Raw genomic sequence first — 11,320 nt, 5'->3', positions numbered from 1 at the left:
AAACACACAACAAATAAATAATGCAATTAACTTACAAAATATAAAACAAAATGTCTACATACAAAAAAAAAAAAAAAAAAAAAAAAGAGTAAAAACCAATGTTATTCACTTAAGCTTCACGGAACATTTGTATGATAGAAGCCCTTCTGTGCCCCAGATTGTGTGTCTGCCAGAATGAGCAGGAGAACCATCCTGGCTTTAAAGACACTGTAGTGTGCTGCAGCAGCACTGTCCTGCCTGGCCAAGCACAGGGCCACTGTCCCCAGAGGGGTCACTGGCAGGCAGTGGTGATGCTGAATTCCAGGGAGAGCCCTCCAGGGGCTGCAGGCTCGGTGCTATCCTCTGCTTTGCTAATGCCAGGTGGCAAAATGTACATCAGGCATCTGTACAGAAGAAAAAGCTTTTCCAGTGAGGTTTTGTTTGTGTCTGCTTTCAATTTTTGTGAATGGTTTAAAATAATGCTAACACTAGCACAATAGTTCTCCCCTACAACTCATTCCTTTGCAAATGAAATATTTCCTTCTACTAGTCTTCTATACCCATAAAATTGCCACTGGAACCTCCAGTGAGGGGATAAAATGCCAGGCAGGGATTTTCAATGTGCATTTTATTTTGGTTGTGCATGTATCTTGTGTTATCTGAGATTTTTTTTTTTTTTTTTTGCCTTTGTATATAAAATCTTTCATTGTCCATTTTGAAGTTAAAGAAAAATGAATTTTCATATCTTCTGACACTTCTGATCACCTCTTAAAAGTGTCACTTTACATTGGAAAGCCAGAAAAAATTCAGATAAACAGACATCTGTACATTTTAGCCATTCATTTGGAAAACATCTGTATCCATCCATGCAGTGTTAAGACTAAAAGTAACTTTGCAGTTACATCTGAGCCCATTGCTGGGGCAGCAAGGTAGTGTTTATCTCCAACGTGTATTCTATCAACTTCTTTTTTTCTTAAAGCAGCTTCCTGAAATGAAAAACAGAAAAGGAGTGATTAGGTTCATCTCTTTCAAACATTGGATTCAAAGCAGCCCTTACTACTTTGCAGCTGTGGAAGTTCTAGACTCTTCAATATGAAAAATTGAACAACTGACATGGAAAAATGGGAACTGCTGTTCCTTTCAATTAAAAAAAAAACAAAAAAAAAACAAAAAAAAAACTTGCTGAAGATCTGGGAACACAAGTTAATAAGATGCCACAGTTTCTTTCAAAGTAATGCAGCAAGTTGTGGTTTGCAGCTTCCTACAGCAGGAATACAATTAATGAGAGTGTATATGCTAACAATTCAGTCCTTGAGGATCTTGTTTTGTGCTTAGCTTTCATCAAAGAACACAGCTTAGATTGATTAATTGCATGGAATTGTAAATTTTCTGTTACAGTTGGTGCCCACCACACCAAACAGGACTGTACCAGTGACCTGTCCAGTGCTGGTCAGTTGCCAAATCTCGAGAAATCAAGATAAACTAGCATTTTTGTTTTAGGCTTTTAAAATTTCTTTTTAAACAAAGCACTGGGCAATGGGAATTACACCAGAAGAATTAATAAGATTCTATCTGTGCTTTCAAGGATCTAAATTGATGTCAGAGCTCTGACACCCATTAACTCTGGGATTCTTCTTCACTGCCTTTTTTTTTTTTTTTTTCCTGGGACTTCTAGGATTATTAAATACTGTATTAAAAAATAATGTTGAAATCTTAGCTTCTAGTATCCTAGCATTTCTAGAATCTTAAAAAATAATACAGCAATGTAGTAAAGGCCAGAGGACAAGATACCAAAGGAGTTAGTTATCTAGACAAGGCATTTCACTCACATTTGATGCTGCCTAACAAACTCTGCAAACTGGCGGTCTTTAGCGTAGAGCTCTATAATTCGAATTCTGTCCTGAATTTCCTAGAATGCAATAAACAGAATTGTAAGTACATAATAGAAATCAGAATGCTACTGAAATAACTGATTTCTGGGTTTTGGAAAATAAAGCTCCTGTGTGCTGCTATTTCCAAGAGTGGAGCTTGAAATTGGGCACTCCAGTGCTAAAATTCTTTATTTTATTTATTTTATTATAATTCTTCTAATTAAAAAAAAAAAAAAAAAGGCAAAGCACTTAATTTTAATTCAGTAATACTTCACTTTTAAATAAAAACCAGGGTTTGGACAGAGTGTAGCATTTCAACAGGCTTTAACAAAGCCATTTATCTCTCAGAGATACGTCGCCCACCAGTCAGCCTATCAGCTACATAGTGGATTCATGCCTCTTTCAGTTTCTTAAGGATCTGTGGGATCTGGGATGTAAATCCCTTCTCTTTTGCCTTCTAGAGTAAATCTTGGATACTGTGTGTACAGGAAGAAATAAGATGTGATCTAACTTGCAACTTACAGAAAGATTTAAACTTTAAAACCATCAGAAAACACCCAAAACAAAAGCACCCTGTGAAAAGGCCTGGATGTACCAATTTTTCACTGTGCAACTGCTCTCACATAAGATAATTGGCTTTAAAGGATAAATTTGTGCCAAGTAATACATCAAACCTCCCCAGCTCCCATGAAGTTACTTAAGGGTCAGTTCCTTTATTATGTGAAATTCTTTACAGGGCAGAATAATACCGTAACTTTCTCTAAAAGGAAGCAGGGAAAAAAAGCTTTTCTGTCTTCTTTTAAATAGTTGCAGCAGCTTCAACCTGTTTATCTAGAGCACAGACCCTGGGGAAAGATCGGGCCCACCTCTGAGGTTAGAAGTGTGGAATAAGCTTACTGTTCCCATGATCTTTCCCATGCCACTGTGAAAACAAGGTCATTTACCTCCTTAGTAAGCTCACTGTTTTCATAAATGTGCCTGATCTCTTCACTGCTGTAGTCAGTGGATGTCTCTGCACTGGTGGAACTGTAGGACGTGAGCTGCGGGTATCTCCGGTAATAATGGCTGTAGCCAGTCGTGTCACTCTCATACATGGGGTTGTATTTAACTGCATTCTCAATGGACGAGAGGCTGTCACCCTGCCTGGGGAGCAATAAACACACTGTGAGCTTCTCTGCAGCCTGGGAGGGCAGCAGGTACACTAAGGAGGCCTGGCATTTGGAGGGCCTGTACATCCTGTTGCTTGCAAACTGTGTGATATAAGACTTTATGACAGGATTATCCTTATTGTAGCCGAGGTGTTTTAAAATATTAGATGGTGTCACCTACCCCTGGGAGTCCCCAGTATCACTCTTTGTGTACTGGTCTCGAAGGGTCCTGGCCAAGAAGAAGATGACAGCAGATGCCACAAGGAGGAATCCTGCCACAGAAGCAATTGCAATGCCCACAACCAGCGGCTCAGACACATACTCCTCACAGTGCTCCCCTCTGTACCACCAGTTCTCTCCCACACGGCACCTGCCACAAAGAACAAAGGGAAATTACACACCAGCAATAGCTTTGGTTAACATATTTAAGTTCCTGTTAAGTTACTCCAATAAATACCTTTGCATTGTCCAATCACCAATTTTCTTTATTGCTATTATTATGGATATAAGTTTTGGTAGATAATCATGTAGCAGTTTGAGTTGAGAGAGACTTTTAAAGATCATCTAATCCCCTGCAATGAGCAGGGATATCTTCAACTAGATCAGGGTGCTCAGAGCCACATCCAGTCCAGGGGTAGGCATCTACCATTTCTCTGGACAGCCAATTCCAGTGTTTCACCACCACCACTGTAAAAAACTTCCTTATATCAGTCTGAATCTACCTTCTTTTAGTTTAGAACCATTCTGCCTTGTTACAACAAACCCTGCCAAAGAGTTTGTCTTCACTTTTCTTATAAGCCCCCTTTAATTGTTGAAAGGCCACAGAAAAGGTCTCCCAGGAGCCTTCTTTTATCCTGGATGAACTACTCCCACCACAGTATTGAATGAAGGTAGGTAAAATAGCAAAAGAGTAACTTATTTGTGGTGGAAAATGTGCTTTATGAAATTTACAGAACCCTGTGAAGTATTAAAACTGGAAGGTGTTTAGACAAAGGAAAAACTCCTGTTTTGATTGAGCCTTGCATGTGACATATCAGCACTGCAAAGGCAGAAAGCAGCTGTCTTTATCATCTTGTAATGCAAATGCTAATGATAGCTGAGTAGAATGTTCTAGTATTGTGACCTTCACAATGGCTAAATAGCTACATAAAATAAACTACTCGAGTCCAAGACTGTATCTCTGGAATGGTTGCCCAAGACAGTATTCAGCATTTCTGTCTTAATGTTGTTTTGAACATAGGGACTATAATGTTGATATTATTGACTTTAAATATATAAGAAAAAATAATATATTTGCATTATATGTGTTTGGGAGTTTTTTCCATAAAAACTTGTAGTATTGTAATCTATTATGACCACGCACAGCAACTGAACCCTATTAATAAGAAATATCAGCAACTTAAGTCTTCTCATATAATGATCTGAAATAGTTTCTGAAGGTAATAAGCAATACTTCATTTTTTTCAAAAAGTTTTTAATAAATACTGGCTGTGGCATGATTGGTTTCAGATATTTAGCTTCTTCTGATTAACGCTATCGCACAAATGTTTAAATGTATAATGCATCTTTGATAGTATCCAATTTTAAAGTTTTAAAAGCATCTTTTTTTTTTTCTTCTGTTAACTGTTAGCAGTCTAAGATTGGCTTTAGAGAAGTTCTAGGTAAACTTTAAAAAGGAAATCACATGAAGTAACATAAATAACTATTAGTAGTAGTACTCTTCTTTGTGTAGTTTTCTTAATTTTTGTTGATAGGTACATTATATTTTTAAAAATAAACTCTTGCATTGTTTGAAAAGTGAAAAGTACAGGGTCGCGTCAGGGGCATCACAAATTTGTCTGTATTTGCACAAAGTATTTTTGATTATTTGCAAAATACAGCAATCCTGTTCAGATGCATTTATATCCTTTTTTTCAAACTGAATATTTGTGGCCTGTTCCTTCATCCTGTTGCACAATGCACAATGATTTACTTCTATGCTTTTTCCAGACCAAAAGCACTATATTTAATGTATTTATGCACTATATTAAGGTATAAATTTCTGTTATGGAATTAACTCTCATAGGTGACATGACACTATCAAACACTTTGCTACTTGAGAAAACTTTTGGAGGTAAATTCTGTCCCCAAAAGTCAATAAAAGTGATTTGAACAACTGAGTGTGTTCCATTACAACCGTTATTCCTAGATAGTTCTATTTTCTGATGTTTCTGTTCTATTAATCTTTTACTGTCTTATTTATGATATACACATAGGAAAACTAATGTTAATACTGGGACTTGCACTGAGCAGCATAACATGAATGATAGTCACAATCTACTCACTTGTTACACAATACTGCACAGAATTTTGGGCAAATCCTATAGAATGCCACAACAGAGGAGACAATAGGAGTTTTCATCCAGGAAGCACAACTTGCAGCAGCAGCAGGGTGACCTACCTGCAGATGGCCCCTTGCCCGGGGCTGATGTCACACTTGCCATCGTTGAGGCAGAAGTTTGGCTGCAGGTCACAGATGCTGTTGCAGGGCAGCCCGTCGATGCTGAGGTAGCCGGGGTTGCAGACACACTCAGCCTCCCCACTCCAGCGGTTCACCAAGCACTCCGAGAACTCATTGCAGGCCTGGAACTTGCAGGGATCTGCTTGCTCGCCTGACAACACACAGAAGTTAATGAGAGAGCCTTGACTGAGACAAGGTGCTGAATGCTGTCTTCTCTAATGGTCTCTTGTTAATCCACAAAAATACAGTGTGCATCTTTCCTGACAACAAAAGGTTCTGCTAAGGTGAGCAAGCACTAGCAAATATTCCTGTCTGCACATGTCAGTGGCATGGCTAAAACCACCCAACAAACAGTCAAAAAAGCAAGTATGAAATGTTCATTTTCATGCTGGAACAGACAGTACCTTGTATTTTCTCTGTCTGATGGAACTCTGCTTTTCAAATGAGTAAACCACAGATGATCTCCAGTATTTCTTGCTATTGGAAACCTATGCAGCATATGGGGAAGGGCAGTTGGAGGTCAGGCACTCACCATCTGCTGTGAGGGGATTTGCCTTTTTGTCTGCAAGGAGCACAGGCTTGTAGGATTCAAAATATCTCACTTGTATTGGCTTAAGAAGCTGGGATACAGCTAAACAATATCAGAACACTTTTAATGCTAATTACACCATCTTTATAAGATGGGAAGAGCAGCTACCATATGCCAACAGGTCAGCACTCTTATTTTTCTCTAACCTTAAAACAGGAGATATTTTTGGGTTGCTATATGGTAAACTACTGGCTAATTTGGACAGGGCATAAAACCAAAACAAGGTTCTCCCTCCATCAGAGGAGTGAAGCAAGAGGGCCTGTCTCTTCTTAGTGCAAACCAACACCTTACCCCAAGCATGAGGCAGGAACTGTTACCTGTGCAGATACCCACCTGGCAGGTAAACTGGCTACCACCTGTGGGAATAACCATGTGGAGCAAGTTCAAACCACACATGAAAGTAAGCACAAGAGAGATGGGCACCTTTGTTCTTCCTGAGCTGTCTGCTCCCCACTCCCCAGGTCAAATTCAGGGGCATTATACAGAGTATTCAATGAGTTAAATTTTCTCTGTAAATCTATATGGACCCTATACAGCTTTCTCTGTCTGGTTCTCACTTTGACTTTCACCTCTTCAGTCCCAGAGCAGATTTTCATTTGTGTTTTATTTTACTCTATGAAAGACTGTCTTTCTAAAGCCCAGCCTGTGAAAAGCAGTGGGCAGCCTCTGAGCTGTTGGGATCCCTAGAATTTAAACCAGAAATTTTTCTGGATCCCCTGCTTTAAGCTGCATTTCCCTGCTGTCCTTACCTGATTCCACATCCAGGGAGTATTTATCAATGGCCAGGTTCATGGTGTGATATGCAGTGTTGCAGAAATCTTCCAGGATCATGTACACAGCGTTGGTGACATTCCGAGGCACAGGTTTGGCAAATTTCATTCGACTGTTCACCACAATGCTGCCATTTCTGAAGTTCAGGATTTCCAGATTCTGGAATCCTGTCAGATTTGACTGGAGGTAGGGCACCAGCTGCAACACAGGGGATATGACAGAAAAGCTGAATCTTTGAGTCTCTCTCTACTCCAGCCAATTGCACTGTTACTGCAGCAGACCATTAGAGTCTGAATGATTTTATCCAAATCCCACACCAAGGGCATTAACCTTCACTCAGCTGAGGTCTGTGCTGGCAGCCTGCCAGGAGCCTGAGTACTTCAGGCAGTTCTTAAAAGTATAGCAATTTGCAAGGAGTTTCTAAAAAATCTCCAGTTCAGAAACACAGGTCTTACGACACGCATTGTGTTCTCCCTTGATCTAAGTACCTGGAATACTTGCCATTTCACAGGGTTTCTCCTTCAAGCGTGTCCTCCTTCCCTGTCTCTGCTTTGCTCCCTTCATCTCTCTCAACAGAAAGCTTGTTTCAGTCAGAAGAGGGTATTTCCCAGTTAATTCTGCATTATTGCTGTGTAACTCTTGTGAGGCTTTCCAAGTCATCAGCCAGGTTAGGAACAGCTTAGTTCCCTGAGCTAGCGCTTACTTAGGACAGGTTGAATGTGTTGCAGAAAAGTTACCTGCTCACAGCCCCAGGTTTTCTTGCATCTTCCTCCCTATACACTAATAGAGAGCACTCTGGAAGCAAGTAGGGGGAGTGTAGTAGTGACTTCAGCAACACTGCATTATCTATTGACACCAGCAGAGCAGCTGGTCCATGGTTCTAGGGAGTTCTCCTTTAGAGAGACTATTATCTGAATAAAAGACAAACAGCATACCACCACCCATTTCCAGACAGAATTTCCTCCACAGTGGGACACAAATCTTACGTGTAAACACCAGTTTTGAGTTGCTCTCTGTGAAAGAGAGATGACTAAATATAATTTACCCAGAGTTTTTGTCTATCAGGTAATGGACATTTAGCACAGAAGGGACTCTTACCAGTTCCAAGAATCGCTGCTCCAAGGCTTTGTATTCAGGGGAGTTTTTATTGAACAGGTCCTCTGAAAACATCATGTTGGTGACCCGAAGACTGAAGAACACAACCAGAGCTCGGGATGGGACAGTACTGCTGTAGTGAGTTTCATGTGTGGCCCAAGCCACGCTGGCCATCTCTGTGGACTGGACACGAGTTGTTAGCTCCACGTGACTTTCAGTCATTCTCCTTCCCTCCTCAGTCCGCTCAGGAGAAAAATGGACAGTGCTAATGTGACCCAGGTCTGCTGAAACATCCAGGACTCGTGTTGTTTCATCTCCCAGCTTCGTTGGGGAGACAAGTGATGGTGTGGATCCCACAGGAGGGAGATGGGATGGAAGCTCTATGGTGCTTGCTGCTACACTCACTGTTTGATAATCCATAACAGTGCTGAAGCTCATGGAAGTACGTGTGTCCCCATCTGTACCATCCTGCCCAGCCAAGCCCTCTAGGATGGTGGTGGAATCTGCAGAAGGAGCTGCAGCTGAACCTGGAGTAACCACTGGCATTGCTGGCTGCACTGTCTGATCTAAGGAGGTTTCTGATGCCCTGTCAGTAGGCCAAACATCAGCTGGCTCCTTCACTGCTGATCCAGGCGTGTCTTGGTCTGCCAGTGATGCATCTAGGGCTTGCTCTTCTTCTGTGGAAGCATCAGGCTTTACCACAGAGGGATCTGCAGTCAGAATTGTTTCTAAGGAGTCCAAGTGTCCCATTGTATCAGCTTCCATTACGTCTGGCTGCTTCACTGTGAATAGTTCTTCTAGCATTGCCCTGTCTTCACCTTGGTGTTCAACTACTTCAGGGATTATGTTCTGGCCTACACTAGACTCCTCAGGCTGCTCCATACTGACAGTCCCTGTAGATGTAGGGAGACTATCTTCCACAGACAGATGTGTATGTGGTGGTGAGACAGGGGCCTCTCCAGTTGGCATGACAAAAGAAGAATCATACATGCCCAGTGTTTCTGTCTGTGTAGATTGTTCCAGGGACGATGGCTCTTCTGTCTGTAACAGAGGAACTTGCGGACTTGTAGTCTCTGGAAAGACAAATATTTCAGACTCATCAAGGATATCTTTTATATTGACTTTCCCTTCATTCTCATCTTTGGAAAGGTCATAATCTAATTTATTCCCAGAGTTAAGAATATAGTCTAAAATCATGCCTTCAGGAATATCCTCAGTTTTGATTAACAAAGACTCATTGTCATCTTCAAGCCAGCTATCAGGACCAGGGTAGAAAACTGGTTCCAAGGTTGCTTCTTCCCAAGGCCAGATACTTGACTCCATTTCTTTTCCTGAACCATCAAAAGCTGAACCAGACCCATCATCATATGTAACTCTATCTCCAAGAAATATATCAGTTTCATCTTCCATAGGGGGCACTTCTAAGGGAAAAGGAATTTCTTCCAGAGAGTCTGCACTGTCACTGCCCTCAGGACTACCTTGGATTACTTCTTCTTTCTCTTTGATATCAGTCTCTATGACTGATGAAGAGGCCACTGTTGGTTCAGAAAGCAGAGGAACTGCATAGTCATCAGTAGATGGAGATTCTTCAGGCACAAGGTGAGAAGGACTTAAAGGCAAAAGTTCTTCAGATAGTCCAGTATCTTCAAACATTAAAAATAAAAACAATTTGATAATTAGATGTTGTTTATGATAAAAAAATGTCAAATGTCAATAATTATATTATCTGTAGATCTGTGTTCCTCATTTTTCATAATATATGCTGGCCTCTGTATACCAAAGTCATAAGAACCTCTCCCACTTTCCATTCAGATATTCTATGGGCCAAGTCAAGATATACAAAATTATTTCTATGTATTTAACAAGTGTCATGTATATATCTCATTTCCAGGAGAGAGAAACAGGCTTTATTAGTTATTACAAGTGTTTTACAATAGTATATAGTTCTTGGATACATGCACACACAAAAGGAAAAACTGGCAGAGGAAGATACTCAATTTTTAGACCTTTCTGAGAACTTATTTTGGTGTACTATAATTTGGTGAATATCAGGAAGCACTGGTATCCAAATTTGAGCTTTAGACAATGGCATTAACTTACCATCTGAAGAACTGGGAGCTGAAAGCCATTCCAGAGAATCCACAGCATCATGCTCTAACACTGGTGCAGTGGCCAAATGAGAAGTCTCTAAATTCAGCCCACCAGGCATAGAAGTGACATCAAATTCTGAGGAAAGTGGAGCTTCAGGTGCCAAACCATCCTCATAGTCAATGTTCTCTGGTCTTGGCTGGATCTCATTGTCAGTGGGCTGCTCACCATCTGAGGTGGAATCTGGTTTGGTGTAATCAAGGGGCAAGGCATTGCTGACCGTTGACTCATCTGCAGAAGGACGTTCAGCCAAAAAGGTGCTGTCCTGGAACATAAAGCCACTATTAATATTTCCCCTGTTACAGGGGAAACACTGATTGTTTGCACTGAGCTGAACACACAGGAGGGGTTAACAGCAGCCAGTGGCCAAGTCTTGGACTACTGCCTCTGAGAGAGCAATGGACAGCAGCAGGACAAATGGCAAATATAGACCCTGGCTAATCTTGTGTAATATGCATGTAAAATGCACATCCTTCTGAAAAATGTCCAGTCATGTCCTTCAAAAGGGAAAGGAGTCATTCAGATTGTTTGGAGTACAGCACCCCTTAGGGCATTAAGAGATTTACCATCTATATCCAACCCCATCTCCTTTCCTGTGCTGAAAAAATGAATCTGTCCATCTCCAACTAAACCAAAGAAAAACGTTATCTACCTTCCTAAAGCATGATGAGGTTCTGACAGCTATTATTCCTCAGCCACACACCAATACAGTCATTCTAATATTACTATGATACATGGAACAGTATAGAAAGTGGATTTTGATGGATGCATGCCCAGTCATTTATCAATATCTTTTAGTTTGTGGGTATGAGAACTACAAAGACCAGAATGTAATGAAGAGCATTTAGTACCCGGAATAATTTAGTCTCAAAGCCAAGATACCCTTGCAGAAAAAAAAAATCTATTAGCAGTAATGATAAACAACAAAGTGCATGCAGAATGAATTTGTGGATTAAAACATAATTTGCTGTTACATCTCCAGTTTCCACACTGCTTACTTACTATTCCAGTCCCAACCATTAGTTGGTTTACTGTTAAAGTAGTTAGCATATTTCATCTTTGAATATTAATCTCCTACTATGGTGTCTGATGAGGAAATTATGTTGGAAAAAGGCAATAAAAATATTAAGTTATTTGGTCAAAGCTAAAAAATCAAGCTGATAGCCTAAAACTCAGGAATTAGTACTTTACATGGACACCTGCCCACATATAAATGCTG

General features: G+C 40.5%; 1 protein-coding gene across 1 annotated transcript in view; it reads right to left on the bottom strand.

Annotated features, from left to right (window-relative positions):
- Window positions 1-1,677: 1,677 nt before the first annotated feature.
- The window catches only part of IMPG2 (interphotoreceptor matrix proteoglycan 2), a 44,327-nt gene continuing 34,684 nt past the window's right edge, over window positions 1,678-11,320 (bottom strand). Inside the window, exons 11-17 of the mRNA XM_079311702.1 lie at window positions 10,054-10,366; window positions 7,957-9,596; window positions 6,837-7,056; window positions 5,439-5,649; window positions 3,180-3,368; window positions 2,795-2,993; window positions 1,678-1,888 (exon numbers count right to left, since the gene is read on the bottom strand). Coding sequence (XP_079167828.1) covers window positions 1,805-1,888; window positions 2,795-2,993; window positions 3,180-3,368; window positions 5,439-5,649; window positions 6,837-7,056; window positions 7,957-9,596; window positions 10,054-10,366 — 2,856 coding nt within the window. The 3' untranslated portion in view covers window positions 1,678-1,804. The remainder of the gene's footprint in view (window positions 1,889-2,794; window positions 2,994-3,179; window positions 3,369-5,438; window positions 5,650-6,836; window positions 7,057-7,956; window positions 9,597-10,053; window positions 10,367-11,320) is intronic.

The sequence above is a fragment of the Erithacus rubecula genome, assembly GCF_903797595.1.
Source record: "Erithacus rubecula genome assembly, chromosome: 1".
Classification (NCBI taxonomy): domain Eukaryota; kingdom Metazoa; phylum Chordata; class Aves; order Passeriformes; family Muscicapidae; genus Erithacus; species Erithacus rubecula.
Note: the sequence above shows the minus strand (reverse complement) of the source record. Positions and strands in the feature narration are given on the sequence as shown.